We start from the raw sequence: 16,371 nt of genomic DNA on the forward strand, positions 1-16,371 counted from the left end.
ATGGAATAAGTAAAGATGAGAAATCGCCTAACCTGAAAACAGAGTGAGACAAAGTGTGGGTAAAGTCTAGGTGCAACTGACATGTTCAGAAAACAGAGCTGCTGATGTGGAGATGGGGAAAGGTTGATAAAACATGTAGCTGCTCACATAGACATCCCAGTCAGTGCTATCTAGGGGACTGAAACCAGTCAGTGCTATCTAGGGGACTGAAACCAAAAAGGGAAAGAACCCACCAGGCCTGAGGTCTTCCATCAGTTAAAAAATGACTGTGTTCTTGATTTTCAGGCAGATACAGAGGAATGAATCTATTGTACTATTCCTCCTCTAATACTAAGGGTCTAAGTTGCTGTGCAGTTCTGTGACCAGAGACTGAAATCAGCAGGCAAGGTAAGAGTGAAACCTGGGTCTGTGAAGACAGAAAGAGAGAGGACCTCACACTGTCTCCATCTCTTTTCTCAATCTCCCTGACATTTATGGTCTTTATCTCAGCTCTCCAGTCAAAGTCATGAAGTCCCCTGTGCATGCTAGGGGAAGTGTGGCCTTTTCCATGTCCTCATGTCTGTCTTCTTTTATAGAAATGTACAGTTAAGAGATGAGAAGTGATGTGAAAGATGTGTTTCCAATTCTTCCTAATACATTCTGACAGTGCGAAAATATTTAGATTCATGATTACATTTAATTATGTGTAATTTTTGTCCATTTCTTATCAACATTTTTGGTGTTTTTAGAAATTTGGTGATTTTTTCCATAATGAGTGTCCAAGATTACAATTTGCATGTTTGAGTTTCTGTCAATTATGAGTCAACATAATTTAGTAAGATGTTATTGTTTAAAGTATGTTAAGGGCATATGAAAAGTTCTTTGGGTGTATCTTGTTGGAGCTGACCGCAGAATTATTTAGCTTATAATTCCTTAGAAAATCATAGTTTAAAAAATTATTAAATTAGAAAAATCAAGTGTGTTTTTTCTCTTTCTTCTTTTGTATGGAGGTTTCTTTGATTCTTTGTAGATCCAAGGGAAGAAAAGACCGCATCCTTTATTGTAACGACTCCCTCAGATGGTGACTCTTCAAAGGTGGATTGAGTATCATGAAATTCACTGAATGCCTGTGAGAAAGGAGAGAGCGGTAAATGAGTCGTGCAGATTACAGCTAATAGATTTAAATTGGAAATTGCCAAATTCTTGAATTTTTGAATGACATCACACTCTCTAGTTGTTTCTTAAACTGAACATGACAAACAAGCATTTCTTTTCTAATGATGACTTTATGAGTAAAATGTTGAATCATACAAATTAAAAAGTTTAAAAAAAGAGCTGTGTGGGAGGGGCAGAGCCTTATAAAACCAGTCATTACCTTCTCCACACTGTGCCAGCTTTCCAAGGAGCAGTTCCTGTGTGTCAGCCGCTCAGAAGATAACGAGGTAATAAAGTATTTCAGCAATTGCCGTGACCATCTCTGTGAATCCAGGGCGTCCATCCTTCTCTCTTCCATAGCAATATTTACTATACTGACGTGTGTAGAGGGTGAGTAAAGAAATGGAACCATGCTTTCTTTCTCACTTGTCTAACTAAAGATATTTTGGCTTAAGACTTGAATTAAATTTATGAATGCTTGACTTTGAGTCTCGGAAGTGAGCAAATGCTTCTGTATCACTAGCCAAACTAAAATTGAAATGTACATTAGATTTCAATGCTAATCTTATGGAACAGGTTATAATATGTATGCTTTAGATTACCTATTGATTTCATATGAAATTAGACATATATAACTGCAAATATTAAAATGTTTATACTTAACCAATTGAAAGTAAGCACTATATTTATATTTATATTGTAATTTATTTACATGTATAAATCTGTGAAGTTCAATATTTACCTAAAATTAACAGCCTGAAACTATAAAAATTAAGAAACAATTTGGGTTAGAACAATCCAGTATCAAAATGTATTTATTTAACCTAGTGGAGGAAAATATCAAACAAACTAGCTGATGGGTAAACCAAGCCAACAGTTTAATCCGTAGTAAGCAGATAAAACTATTATCTAAAACACTGTTCCCAGTTTCTTAGAAATTTGTTTTATTTTTGATGGTATGTTTCCTTGTTATGACTGCCTTATTTTAGTTCTCACTGAGTTTTGGAAACAATTTAAAAACATTTTTATTATATGATTACACACACTAAAAATGTTTGAAATGCTGTGGAAAATCCAATTTAATATCCAGGCCTATTGCAGAGAGGGAGTGTAACAGGCGGTGAGCCCATGATACCTCTGAAATTCATCGCCTCTGCCAAGTTTCACCAACGCATTTGCCAAACATGTATTGCAGGAACCAACAGAAAGAGGACAGAACCCCACCCAGCAGATACTTTCCATTTATTCATCTTGTTAATAATAGTGTCATATTTGGAAGCATATGGAGTTTTACGGCTTACTATACTGTCATCATGCTATAACCTCGTCCTATCCTAATGTAAGGTGTAGACTTGTCAGGGACTACTACGCTAGTGGAGATATATATGTATTAGTTTGAAGCTTTCAAATATTATTTGAAGAATTTGTAGGAAAAGCCCAGATGCTGGAATTGATGAGCTCTGCAATAGTTACCTCTTCACATTTTCATTACTATAGCAGAAATTCCAAAGGATATGGGATATATGATTTTTTCCCATTAAACAAAATGCAGCAGATGTAAGTATGTAATTGCAGTAAAGCTACCAGCTATCATTTTTATGTAAGTGTAATTAACAGCACATCATTAAAAAATAGAATGCCAGTACAAGGGTTGTTTCTCAGATGGTGAAGTGCTTTCGTAGTATCCGTGGTCTCCCACATTTAATCTCTGGTACTGTGTAAATCAGGCTGGGTTGCACACATGTGTAATGTCAGCACTTGGGAGGCAGACGAAGGAGGATCTGAATTGAAGATCAACCCTGACTACATGTTGATTTCAAGGTTCTCCTCTCTAATACAAAATAATTCAGGTTCTTTAGTTCAATGTTTTTCTTTATTGTCAGAACTAGTGAACTGAGCACAGGCCATGGCACAACCAGTGTTCAGTTACTTTCTCAGACTGAGATGAATTCATAAAGAAGTAAATAGATCTGGAACAATCTCATTCCATATAGTAACGTTTTGTTCTCTATCAAGTTACCTCATGTCCTAGTTTAGTATTATCTGCTCCTTCTGTGGATTTTCTTGACTCTTAATTTTTCGAAATACTAACTCTACAGATTGTTGCACAGATTTATGATTAGGAAACATCAGGTTGTACTCTCCTGGAGCTGAAATTCTCCTAGTGCTGATCCCTTATTTGAACTTTCAAGTAGAAACAGAACATTTTATTCATAATTTTAAAGAAATGCTTTAAGGTAACATATGCATGAAGACTTACCATTATAATTTTAAGACACTAGAGAAGTAAATTTCTGAAATACCTGCCTGAATCTGGCATCCATGGTAAAACAAGAAGGAAAACATAACTGTTTTCTTTTACATTAATAGACTTTCAAGGAGCAATGTAGACATGCTTTTCCTATTTTTTTAAATTTTTTAATTGTATTTCTCAGTATTTCAATCCATAACTCTGACAATTGTAGTGAAGCGTTGCGTCGGCATTAGAAGGATTCAACCACTTGGAAGTCAGTGGGCTTCCTGTGGGAGATTCCTGACTGCAGGTTTGTGTCATTACCATGAACTGTGGAACCTCACAAAAGTTGCTTAACTTCCAAGAGCATTTGAATACAGTCTGTGAAACAGTCAGTCATATCCACCCTGTATGGTCACAACAAAGTTAAACAAGAGTACTGGTGCAACACACAAGCCTGGTAACCTGAGTTCCATCCCCAGAACTCATGTGCACATGGAAGGAAAAACTGACTTCACAAAGTTGTGCTCTGACCTCCACATGCCCCGACCCCCAACATGTGCCTCTTGTTCACACTTACGTGTCCCCTGGTCCAACACACACTCATAAATTAAACGAAGAGTCAAGGTAATGGAAAAGTATTTAATGAACACAATTTAGTTTGCTTTAATTTGTCTTTACAAAATGCAACAGCATTTTATTACAAATGGCAACTTTTGGTGCAAATTCTTCTCTCTTCCACAGCACTTCTGTAGACAATCAAGAGAGTAGCTTCAGTCTTGCTTCATTCAGGGAACTCCCAACTACTCTCCAGTTCTGGAAACTCTCCCAGAAAGTTTACAAAGAGATGAGTGTTGTCATTGTTTGGTATATTTATTTATTTCAATAATTATAGGTTATTTTATATGATGATGAAAGAAAAATAGACAGCTAGGAAAATGGTGCTTACCTAACAACCCTTCACACACACACACCCCCCCCTTTGGTATGTCCAAGAATCCAGCTGCACACAGGGTTTTAAGGTGTTGCCTGTCCTTTATTTTTAGGTAGCTACATATTAAGCATATTGTTATCTTCTACACATTGAATTATCTCTGGTTTCCTGTGAGCACCTGGGTGTGTGGGACAGGACAGAAGGTACTAAAGTGAACTTTGACTTTTTTTAGAGCAAAGCTGAACTCTGAGTCATAAGTATGTTGTGGGGTGGTAGGATCTGGGTGCCTATATCAATCCTCAAGCAAGTCTATGCACTTCAAAAACTAGAGACGTTAAAGGTTGACAGTTTCACCGGAGTCCAACAAGAATGTGTGCAGGTGGCCTCCATTTGGATGTGTGTACAATATTCTGTATATGTACATATTTGTGGGTTGTGTGATGAGAATATGTGTTAAACATGGATGTTGAGAGTGACCCTGGAGGTCACCTTCCTGGCTTTCATTCCCCTCCCACCTTTTGCTGTTGATGGATGGTCAGTCGGCTTTTGTGTAGCAGCAGTTTCTTCCTTCGTACAGGAGTCTAAGTCCTTTTCCTCACAGGATTTCAGTGACGATTAAAAGATTATAGAAATGGGGGTTGGGGATTTAGCTCAGTGGTAGAGCGCTTGCCTAGCAAACGCAAGGCCCTGGGTTCGGTCCCCAGCTCCGAAAAATAGAAAAAAGAAAAAAAAAAGATTATAGAAATAGAATATCCAATACAGTTTAGTGTCTATGGTCTGATGGTTCTCATGTAGACAGTAAGAATCATTGGGTGTTACTGTTATTACGACTCTTATCATTATATGACTGTCACCAAATGTCATTCCTCATTATAATATTGATCATCATATTGCAGGATTGGCTGCATAGTTTCCACAGTCTGGGGGAAAATGAAAGTGCAGTGTTTCCTGTTTAAAATGATTCAGATTTCCAGACAGTGATGGGGTATGTTCTGTGTGGGTACAGCAAGCTACACAGGGTTTGTGACTGTAAGCTGTTTTCATCTTCCCTCATTTTGTTCCAAGGGGAAAGTCAGAAAGGGAGCTTTAGACAAGGCACTGTGTGTATGACTTTTGACTTCACCATCATACAGAACTTTTCTCTCCCAGCTTTCTTTCTAGATTGAAACAATGGAAGAACTGTCCATGGCAAACACCATGTTTGCCCTCAATCTCCTTAAGCAGATAGAACAATCGAACTCTACCCAGAACATCTTTATTTCTCCATGGAGCATCTCATCCACATTGGCCATAGTTTTCCTTGGTGCTCAGGCTAACACTGAAGAGCAAATGGCCAAAGTAAGTTTGCTTTCAACCTCACATTAGAACCACATGTTTTCTGAATTGAATGGTAGGCTTGCTCCTGTTTTCTGCTCTGGTCTGCTAAGGAAATAGGAATGGTGACATGATTATCATCACCAGCCATTACAGCATGGACTCTGTAAATTTAAACTTCTAAAATGTCCAAACCAGGAAACTACTTTACTGTAAACAAAAGAAAGATCGCAGCAACTTTACAAGAAGGAAAAAAGCTACCAACAAAGTCTTTGAATAATATCATGCTCAGAGTTTGCAAAGGAAATGTTTTTCATACTTTCCTTCAGTTGGTTTCAAGTCAAATATCGTTGTACAGATGAGATTGCTGGCAATGTGTTTCCAAGAGCTTCATGGCTTCCTGACTTCCAGCTGAGGCTCCCTCTTAACATTCTGCCTCTGTGGGTGGGGTTTCTTCCCCATTCCTATAAAAATGTTTCCTGATGGTTTTGAGCCAAGGTACCAAAGAAGAAGAAAGCATGCATAGAGATGCAAAATTATTATAGCTTTAATAGACTTCCCTACATTGTCTGACTGAGACGCTATGTCTACACAGGGTGGTTGGATATCCCAGATACCCAGTCTTTGAAGTCAGTGTGGCTAGCATGTGAAGCATCATTGTCAGAGATGTCAAATTTTCCATTTCCCTCCTTAATGAATGGGAAGATTTACACAGGGGTTCTTCCCAGACCTCAGAACTACTGGAAATACATACTGCAACACACCTGGAAACTCATACACTATATTTAAGTTTCTCACCATTCGGTTACTTGTTATGTCAGAGACCCGGACATGGAAATGATATAATTAAAATTTCATTGCATTCACAAGCATGCAAATATTAAGAAAATTTGCTTTGAGTACAAGCATGCATTGTACTTTCAGTCACACCAAAATGCTCCCGGCTCCTTCCTGCTTTCCCATGAGAATATATGTAAGAATAAATATATTCTTCTCAGGAACATAGTGAACCATTTTGAGTGTGCCTTTTTTCAAGTACAAAGTTTTACAGAGAACACACAAACCAATCACACTGCCAGTCTCAGGGTAGATAGATTGTGTTCTATGCTTGTGGTAGTCTAAACATCATATCTTACAACAAAACTCAATTGTTCAACTCTGATGGTAGCAGAGTTGTACAAGATATATTCCTCTTTATTTTCTCTGCCTTGAAAAAGTGCAGTAAAAAACATCTTACCTTAGGCAGTGTTGGTGATTTCAACTTTTAAATGTAAAGGACCAAGAACAATATAGCTAGACCAAAAATCTCACATAAAGATCTGAGTTGGTCTGGGTTGCTAAAAAAATGATTTTGATCTACTAGAAGAAAAATCCACCTAGTGAAACAGATTTCCTAAATCAAGAAAGTTGCTTCAGAATGTGAGACCATGCAATTTTCTTATAACTGCTGCAAGAGAGATTTTATAAATCAAGTGCTAACTTTTATTTAGTTTCCAAATAAAAAGAGAATTTCTTTAATTTAGGAAAGAAGCATGGACTGTAACACCAGCCCTATCTGAGTTTCCTGATTTCCTCCTAGATTAATTATCCAGATAAATTAGGTCAACAGCAGATGGACAGATGCGATTTATTTGATAAATGTTACCATTGCTCTCAGCTAAGTGAATAAGGGCACTGAAATCCTCTGAGTGTCAGTTTTCTCATCTATAGAGTGGGAAAGCATTTAAAAACTAATTGTAGTAACAGCTAAATTTTATTTATAATAATTCTGAATACTGCCCAAGAACTTGCATAACTCTGCATCCTGTGACATGGATGCAATGATAATCAGACTAATTTTACAAATAAGATAAGTAGGACATCGATTTGGGAAATGGTGATCCAGAAGATGTAATGCTGTTATACCAGAAGAAAGAAAAAGAATAGAGTGGGAAATCCTCTAGATACCACAGTGCTACAGGAGACCAGTTTGAAAGGCAAGAGATGTTCATCAGCTTTATGTTTAGAGTGAATCTGTGATTTTGCCCCAGCTTCTTAAATTACTTGCAATCCTTTAATATAGTTCCTCATGTTGTGGTGACCCCAATTATAATTTTTTCACAACTTGGTAACTGTAATTTTACTAGTTATAAACTCTAATGAAAAATAATCTGATGGTCTTAGGTGATCCCTGTGAGAGGTTATTTCAACCCCAAGGGGCTCACAACCCACAGGCAGAGAAATGATAAATAAAGGAACCTAAGCCGTTAGCTTGAAGTGAACTAATTCTGTATTATTCTACCATCATTCCTTCTGATTCTGATTGTAGGTGCTGAATTTTGACAAAATTGGCAGCTACGACCTCACTCCAGGAAACCCAGAGAACTTCCATGGCTGTGATTTTGCACAACACATACAGAGGGACAATTATCCTGTTGCTATTTTACAGGTATATAACTTGGGTCTTCATACACACACACACACACACACACACACACACACACACACACACACACGTGTGTGTGTGTATGCAATATACATATAATATATGTACATCTGTACATCTGTACAGCTATTCAACTGCCATCTATATACATATATATGCATATAGATATATATTTATGTATATAACACTATATATGTGTGCATATGTGTGTGCATAAACTATACATATATGTGTGTAAACTATTCATATATATGTATATATGTATATATTATGTATTGTAAAAGTGTTGTTTGTTATGTTACAAGATTATTTGGGTTCATATGTCCATAAGTATGAATAGGAATTGCACAAAGGAAAGAGAGGATAATAAATAATAAAGCATAATCTTGGTGACTGCATAAGAGTCCAATGACACCACCATCTACTTATAATCTATTATCTATCTATCTATCTATCTATCTATCTATCTATCTATCTATCTATCTCTATCTATCTATCTATCTATCTATCTATCTATCTATCTATCTATCTCTCATCTATCTATCTATCTATCCATCCATCTATCACATGCAGTATGTCTATTTGTCCATTTGTTGTATATTATATGAAGTAATACTTTTTTTTCATATCCTATGCCCTTAAAAATCAAAAGCCTAGTTCCATTACAGAAACTGTCTAAGAATAAACTTTTGGTAACTACTCTACACAACCATGCCCATGATTAGATTATAAGGACATGTCGCCTGATTCTTCTTTCCTGGATATCCTGGCTATCATTTGGTATTCTGTGGGATAGATTAGGTAGGGAAAGCCTCCATGATGTCTTCTGAAACACCATACACCTTAGTCTTGCATTCTAGTCCAGTTGATGTTGTAAGTGAACCTGTCTATCTCACCATTTATAGACTCCAAGTTGAACATTTGATTTCTTATTTATTTTGTGAATTTCCAAAGCTCTGGTTATTCTACTGTAGAGGCTACCTTGTAAAATGGGAACCTATTAAGGATATATATATATATATATATATATATATATATATATATATATAATATATCTTGGTAACATTTCACTAGAGTTTCATTGAGAACTTCGTAACTGGGAAGTAAAATTATACATATGTGGGAACATGAAGATATATGCGTATGTGTTTATATGTGCATGTATATGTTTATTTTACTATACATAGTGAAACAATTACCACAAAGTAAAATGTTGAGAACCCATGCAACCACTAGTATGTTTGTGTATGTGTGTATAACACCATTTCAACATATCTTGATCACAAACCTCAAAAATATTGCAGTTTCAGTAGCTATAATTGCAATGCTATACTTCAGGTCTTCAGAGTAGGTCTGCTTTGTAAAATAATAAACACTCTTTAGAAATGCTGTAATTTAAAAACTTCAAAAGAACCTGAATTTCTTTCAGGCAGTGGAGTGTCTTATTTCTAATGGAATCTAATCAATAGACATAGTAGAATTGCAAACTAATTAAAATGTGCCTTTAGAGCCTTACAGCATCACATCTGTATACACATTTCTGTTTCTGTTTTGTTATTGGTAGTAGTGATGTTTTGGTTTGTTTTAGTTGTTGGGTTTTTGTTTTGTCTTGCTTTGTTTTTTGTTTGTCGTCTTTGTTTTTGAGCACATATTCAAACAAGCTTGCCTTGAATTCATTGTACTGATGTGATGGGACTTGATCTCAGGTTTTGTGTCTCTAATTGTGTTGGGATCATAGATGGGAGCCATCACTAAAGTCTTTTTGAACAGCATTCTTATAAAAATTCTTTCCTCTGGTGCACTACAAAAACATGGATGCATACACTATTTTATTGTTGTGTTGAGAAAATGTTATTCTTCAGGATACTTTTGTTAATAGTACTATGATATAAATGAAAATTTCTTCCTTTTATTAAGGCACAAGCAAGAGACAAAATCCATTCAGCCTTCTCCTCTCTCAGCTCGACAATCAACACACCACGCTTGGGAGATTATTTACTAGAAAGTGCAAACAAGCTGTTTGGAGAGAAATCTGCAAGATTCAAAGAAGTAAGTGGAGCTCGTCACTGAAAGGGCTGGCTCCAACACCAGCAGGGAGATCAGTTTCAAAGCACTGTTCCACAATTCTTGGGAGCAGAGTCAGCATTGTGAGCAGGCTATTAAGGGATGAGCTGATTCCCTTCCACCTCTGTTGAGCAGCAAATGATGTAACCACTGTTCTTCTCTGTTTCCCAAGCCTTCCCTTTGTTCATAGTCAGTAAATGTCTTTAATGCAAAGGGCAGCTTGAGCTCGGCCTGGAGTGCTGGCTGTAGACACTGATTCTGGATCTACACCTGCCCCAGCCATCTCAACACCCATTTTCTCCACGTCTCACTCGTTTTGTTGGAGATTGGATTTTGTCACACCATCCCTTATCCACATTAAGCTGTATATAACATTTGGTGTTGTTTTCTTATTTTAAAGGAATACATACAACGCTGTAAGAAATATTATTCTACAGAACCAGAAGCAGTAGACTTCCTTGAATGTGCCAATGAAGCTAGAAAAAAGATTAATTCTTGGGTTAAAACTCAAACCAAAGGTAAACCTTCAGAATTTTCTTCTTCTTCCTCTTCCTCTTCCTCCTCTTCTTCTTCTCTTCCTCCTCCTCCCCTTCCTCCTCCCCCACCTCCACTTCCTCCTCCTCCTGCTCCTCCTCCTCCTGCTCCTCCTCCTCCTCCTTCTCCTTTTTCCACTTAGAAAACTTTGATTTTTCTTTTTAAGCCATTTTTTTAAATTTCACCCTCATTCCCTTAAAATATGTCCAATCAATTTTCTTTTGCCTCCTTCTGGGTTGAATAAACCTCAGACTACAGAAAAAAACCTTTGGGAAATAATATAAAAGGAATTGAAAATCTTTCCAGATACTATAAAAATTATACTTTAAACAGAATATATATACTTTTTATTAGAAAAAATATAAACATGTGTTGTATTCTCTGTAGGTGAAATCCCAAACCTGCTACCTGAAGGTTCTGTAGACGAAGACACCAAAATGGTCCTGGTGAATACTATCTACTTCAAAGGACGGTGGAAAACTCCATTTCAGAAGAGACTTAATGGGCTTTATCCTTTCCGTGTGAACTTGGTATGAGACAAGATGCATTTTCCTAACATGGATTTAAGCCTTTACAAAGGAGATAGAAAACTTAGAAACTGTTCATTGATTTTCCTACATGCTGCTAGTTACAGCTTATGAATGTTGGGCATTGACTCTTTTATGGTATTGAGCATATTCAAGAGTTTCCTAAGAGTTGGCATGGATAGAAATGAAGAGAGAGTGTTAAATTCTAAGCCTGAACATAGATGTTGTTTCTACATTTATATCATGAACATCATCCGTGTGTTCTGTTTATCTTTAAATCTAGAATAATATCTAGTTCAAAAGGCTGTTGTAAATATTCATTAAGATTTATCTAAGTTCTTGGCGCATTTTAGGTATTATTACTGTTATCTTATAAATTGTTGTTTATAATGCTTAAAAAATTCATTAAGTTCGAATACCTTCTCAACAGTATACAAGTAATTATTTGCTTTGTTGATTGAAGGAAACACACTTGCTTATTAGCATTGAAGCTGAAATCACTTAGTCTTTTAGTGTTGGTGTAAATATCTTAAAAATCTAAGTCTTGATTGTCATATTTTACTTTAAAACAATATTAGAATGAAAGCAAACCTGTCCAGATGATGTACCTCCGTGAAAAGCTGAACATTGGATACATAAAGGACCTGAAGACTCAGATCCTAGAACTTCCGTATATTGGAAACATCAGTATGTTCCTGTTGCTTCCTGATGAGATCGAAGATTCATCCACCGGCTTGGAGATGGTATTGCATTACAATTTCAAATCTGCTATCAAATTTTTCTTTGCTCAAAATGAGCATCTATGACTAGGAAATGGTGTGTAATTTGTCACAGAAATAAATGAGTCAGTTGATAATGCATGTACTATGTCACAAAATTTCAAAATCTGAAGTTTACGTCATTTATGCTACCATCTTACAAAATTTGTCCAGTTCACTAAATTTTAAACATAGGAAATTCTTTTATCATTCTTATGTTTTGAGATTGTAATTGCAACTTTTCTTTTTTACCTCTCTTCAACACTTCCTTATACCCTTATATCTTTCAATTAATTATTGTTCCATGCATTATAAATCTATACCTATATTTATATCTATCTATATAATCTATATTATATCTATATATGTAGATTGATATCCACACACACATAGTCTTAAATACAGCGTGCTCATTCTGCATAGTGTTACAAGTATACATGTTTTGGGGGCTGACCCTTTGATCTTAGATGACTGATTAATATGCTTTTCCCTAAGAAAGAGCATTTCTGTCACTCTCGCCATTCTTAGTTGCCTGTAGTTCTTTATGTAGGGTTGAGGTGTCCTTTTCTTTTGAACTCTTTTTACAATTTACTAATTATTTGAGAATTTCACATGTGTATATGATGTGCCTTGATATGAGCCACTCCTTCCTCCTGCCCCATCAACTGCTTTCATACCCTCTCACCACTTTTCTGATCAATTTCACATATTTATTTTTTAAACTTCATGGAGTCTGCTATGTGCTGACTGAATGTGAAAGGATGTACAACTCTCCACGGGAGCAGGAGCCACCTATTTAGACACTGTATTCATGAGGAAATCCAACATCCAACTCTCCCTTCCATAGTAGCCACCAGTGATTTTTGGACATGACAGGGTCACTACATACATGAATTCACAGAATCTGTGAGTTCAAACACAAGGCCTATAGAAGATCAAGCCCCACCCCCCAAAAAACAAGTATGGATAATAGAGGGGCTTATGAAACCTCACCTCTAATTGAGGAGCAACTGGCATCTAAGATATAAGAGATTCAGTATGTAGCTATGCTGGCCTAGAGGAGACCAGAGTGGCCTTGAATTCATAGATTCACAAAGATCTACCTACTTCTTCCTCCTAGATACAAGATTTAAAGGCATGTACCAATATAGTCAGCTTTGTAACTTATTTTTTAAAAATGTTATTTGTTATTATTTTTTATTTCTGCCTATACTGCTTGGAAGAATGCCTATATACCCCATGTCTGCAATGTTCATAGAGGCTAGAAGAAGGTATTGGATTCCCTCAGATCGAAGCTACTTATGATTGTGAGCTGTCATGTGGGTGCCTGGAATCAACCCTGGGTCCCTGGAAGAGTAGCCAATGCTCTTAATCACTAAGACATTTCTCCCACCACTTGGCAACTGATTTTTTAATATTAGACGTTGAGCTGCTTCTCTCTCAAATTCAATTTTTGTTTGCTCTTTATGTTTTGTAGCTGGAAAGGGAAATAAACTTCGATAACTTCAACAAGTGGATCAGCAAAGAGACACTGGATGAAGATGATGTTTTGGTCTACATTCCCAAGTTCAAACTGGCACAAAACTACGAACTCAAGCCCATTCTGCAACGCATGGGCATGGAAGATGCCTTCAACAAGGGCAAGGCCGACTTCTCGGGAATGTCTGAGAGCAATGACCTTTTTCTTTCTGAAGTGTTCCATCAAGCCACAGTAGATGTGAACGAGGAGGGCACTGTGGCAGCTGGTGGGACTGGGGCAGTTATGACAGGGAGAACTGGTCATGGTGGTCCACAGTTTGTGGCTGATCATCCCTTTCTTTTCTTTATCATGAACAACATTACCCGCACCATACTATTTGTTGGTAGATTCTCCTCACCCTAAAAGGGGAAGACCTTGTTTTCACATTAGATTTTGAAGCATGCGCTGTAAGCCTCAGAATTGCTTCTTCAAGTGCCAAAAGTCAAAATATTTTCCTACACATTTTTATACTGCTATACACTAAATACAAACTGTACAACAGTCTGCACTGCTTACAGTATAACTCCGTTAATGATTTTTTTCCAAACGATGTGTGTTTAGTTCATCCTTATTACTGCTTTGTCATTATAGCTTTAGTTTTTACAGTGTTATTTATTATTTACATAATGGTTGTTTTACAGATTGTTGTCCTCTGTCTATTTAATAAGACTATAATACTACAGAAGCAGATAATCAGATAATTTTCTATTTAAAGAAAAACAGCCATTCAATGTAATTATGAAGGAAAATATGATTTTCTATGATTTCTCATGATAATCACCCAGAAAAATGTACTTAACAAAAGACAACAACATGTTATATGTCTATTATTGTATATCTTATGTACATATCTGCAAGTCATCTATAATTAGAAATACATCATACTTCCTTACTCAATGCTATTTGTTGTTCTCTGTTAGGTATGCACAACAGAATACTTAGCAATCCTTGTTTGTTAGTCATCTTTCAATCACTGTAACAAAATACCAGAGATAATAAAGTTCAAAGATTTATTTTGGTTTTTTGTTTTAGAGACTTTAGTTCAAGGTTGATAGGCTAGTTATTTTTCTGTGAATTGTGAGACCTGAACTGGCTTGGTGTTATTTTTTCCAGGAGTGCATTGTTTTATCTAACATTCTTCTTGATTGATGATTGATGTATAAGGATCTAAACCACTGTGGTTAATGCTACCCCTGAACAGGTGGTCCTAGCTTCTTTAAGAAAGCAGAACAAGCAAGGAAGGAAGCAGCCCTCCTCTATGGCTTCTGCTTCAGCCCCTGACTTCCGGTTTTTGCCCTGCTTTAGTGCCTTCCCTAGACAATGATATGGAATTATAAGCTGAAATCAACCATTTTCCCCTATGTTGCTTTGGTTTATAGGGTTTTATCATAGTAAGATAAATCCTAAGTAAGACAGATGGTGTCTTCGTCACTGTTCCATTTTTGTGAAAAGACACCATGACGAAGGGAACCCCTGTAAAGGAAAGCATTTAATTGGGCTTGCTTATAGTTTCAAAGACTTAGTCCATTATTATCATAAAGAGAACATGGTGGCAGGCACGCTGTCATGCTACTGGAGTAGAAGCTGAGAGCTTTACATCTTGATCATCTTGATAACTCTTGATAGGTAGTGAGCAGGAGATACACAGGGCTTCAAAGCCCATCCCCTCATCTCCTCCAAGAAGACCATACCTTCTAATCCTTCAGAAACTAGGGACTAAGGATGCAAATATATGAGGCTATAGGGCCAGTCTTACTCAAACCACCATAGACTGGTTGTAGAAAAATCAATCAGTCCCTTCCTCATAGCAAGAAAGACATATATCAATTCAGAACGGTTTATGTCAGAGTCCTTTGAGACATCCTTTGAAGGATACAGAATTTTTGGAAGACAATGCAATGTAGGTAAACATGGTAGAGACCTAATGATCAGAAAAGATTTCCCAGAATGGAGATAAAAGAGCAGAACTTTTATTTCTGGACCAAGTAAAAATAAAATGAGCAGGTAGCCAGCTGAAGAACAGGAGAAAGGCTCCCAACAGAAGCTGAGTATGCTAGCAGTCGAGTCCCAGGCTTGCAGCCTCCAGCACCATGAGGATCTGTGTCCTTCTTTTCCCAGCTTATGGTACTTTGATAGTTCCACCTCAGGGACTAAGATACCATCAGCATTGCATACTCAAGCGCTCCTGCTTGATTCTCTCCCTATTTCCTTCTGCTTTCTACTGAAGTGATTATTTTTTGGTACTTAGAGATTTTCTGTTTCTAAGAGGTTTGGAATACCTAATAATTTATACCGTCTGCACATGATTATTATGTGACTAAGAGTGGTGGCTCTACCCACACCTCAACTTCTTGAGCCTTTTGTTCCTGTTCTTCTGCCTCATTAGTGACATATGTACATCCACAATAAACAGCAATGACAAACTTATCACAATAAAGCCAATACGTTATTACATCATAGTCTCTCTCTCTCTCTCTCTCTCTCTCTCTCTCTCTCTCTCTCTCTCTCTCTCTGTCTCTCTCTCTCTCTGTCTCCTGTCCTCTCCTCTCCTTCCTTTGTCTTTCTTTTTTGTGGTATTAGCTATTAAGCCTGTTTCTTCACATATGCTAGGAAAGTGATCTACCACTGAGCTTCAGCCTGGACTATGTATTTTGAAGCAGGGACTAATTAAGTTGCCCAGGCTGGTCTCGAACATGTCATCCTTCTGCTTTGGTCACCTGAATATTTAGTATTAGAGGTCTGTACCACTAGGTTCTATTATTTTTTTGCCCTAATAAGAAACAAAATAACACACAAGCATGATTCAAGTGATACAGACAGTACATTTTGAGTAGGAATTTTAATTAAGTAGGAAAGAAATACAGAGAAGATTTAGGGAGAAAAATAAGAACACCTTATTATTATTTACAAAGATGAACAAATTGTTTCA

The 16,371-nt window shown here is 36.8% G+C and overlaps 1 protein-coding gene across 3 annotated transcripts; it reads left to right on the forward strand.

Annotated features, from left to right (window-relative positions):
- Positions 1-1,366: 1,366 nt before the first annotated feature.
- Serpinb2 (serpin family B member 2) lies at positions 1,367-14,455 on the forward strand. Of its 3 annotated transcripts, none has more exons than XM_087581542.1 (8): positions 1,367-1,524; positions 5,451-5,639; positions 7,924-8,043; positions 9,958-10,089; positions 10,505-10,622; positions 11,026-11,168; positions 11,744-11,908; positions 13,401-14,455. In XM_087581542.1, the coding sequence occupies exons 2-8, from the start codon at positions 5,472-5,474 to the stop codon at positions 13,803-13,805; spliced, it is 1,251 nt and encodes a 416-aa protein (XP_087437668.1). In that variant the 5' UTR covers positions 1,367-1,524; positions 5,451-5,471; the 3' UTR covers positions 13,806-14,455.
- The last annotated feature ends 1,916 nt before the right edge of the window (positions 14,456-16,371 follow it).

The sequence above is a fragment of the Rattus norvegicus genome, chromosome 13 (assembly GCF_021556685.1).
Source record: "Rattus norvegicus strain SHRSP/BbbUtx chromosome 13, alternate assembly SHRSP_T2T, whole genome shotgun sequence".
Taxonomy (NCBI): domain Eukaryota; kingdom Metazoa; phylum Chordata; class Mammalia; order Rodentia; family Muridae; genus Rattus; species Rattus norvegicus.

Coding starts and splice junctions, on each gene's coding strand:
- Serpinb2 (XM_087581542.1), top strand. CDS start 5,472: ATGGAAGAACTGTCCATGGCAAACACCATGTTTGCCCTCAATCTCCTT. Junction 8,044..9,957: donor ATCCTGTTGCTATTTTACAG/GTATATAACTTG, acceptor CCTTTTATTAAG/GCACAAGCAAGAGACAAAAT. Junction 10,623..11,025: donor GGTTAAAACTCAAACCAAAG/GTAAACCTTCAG, acceptor TATTCTCTGTAG/GTGAAATCCCAAACCTGCTA.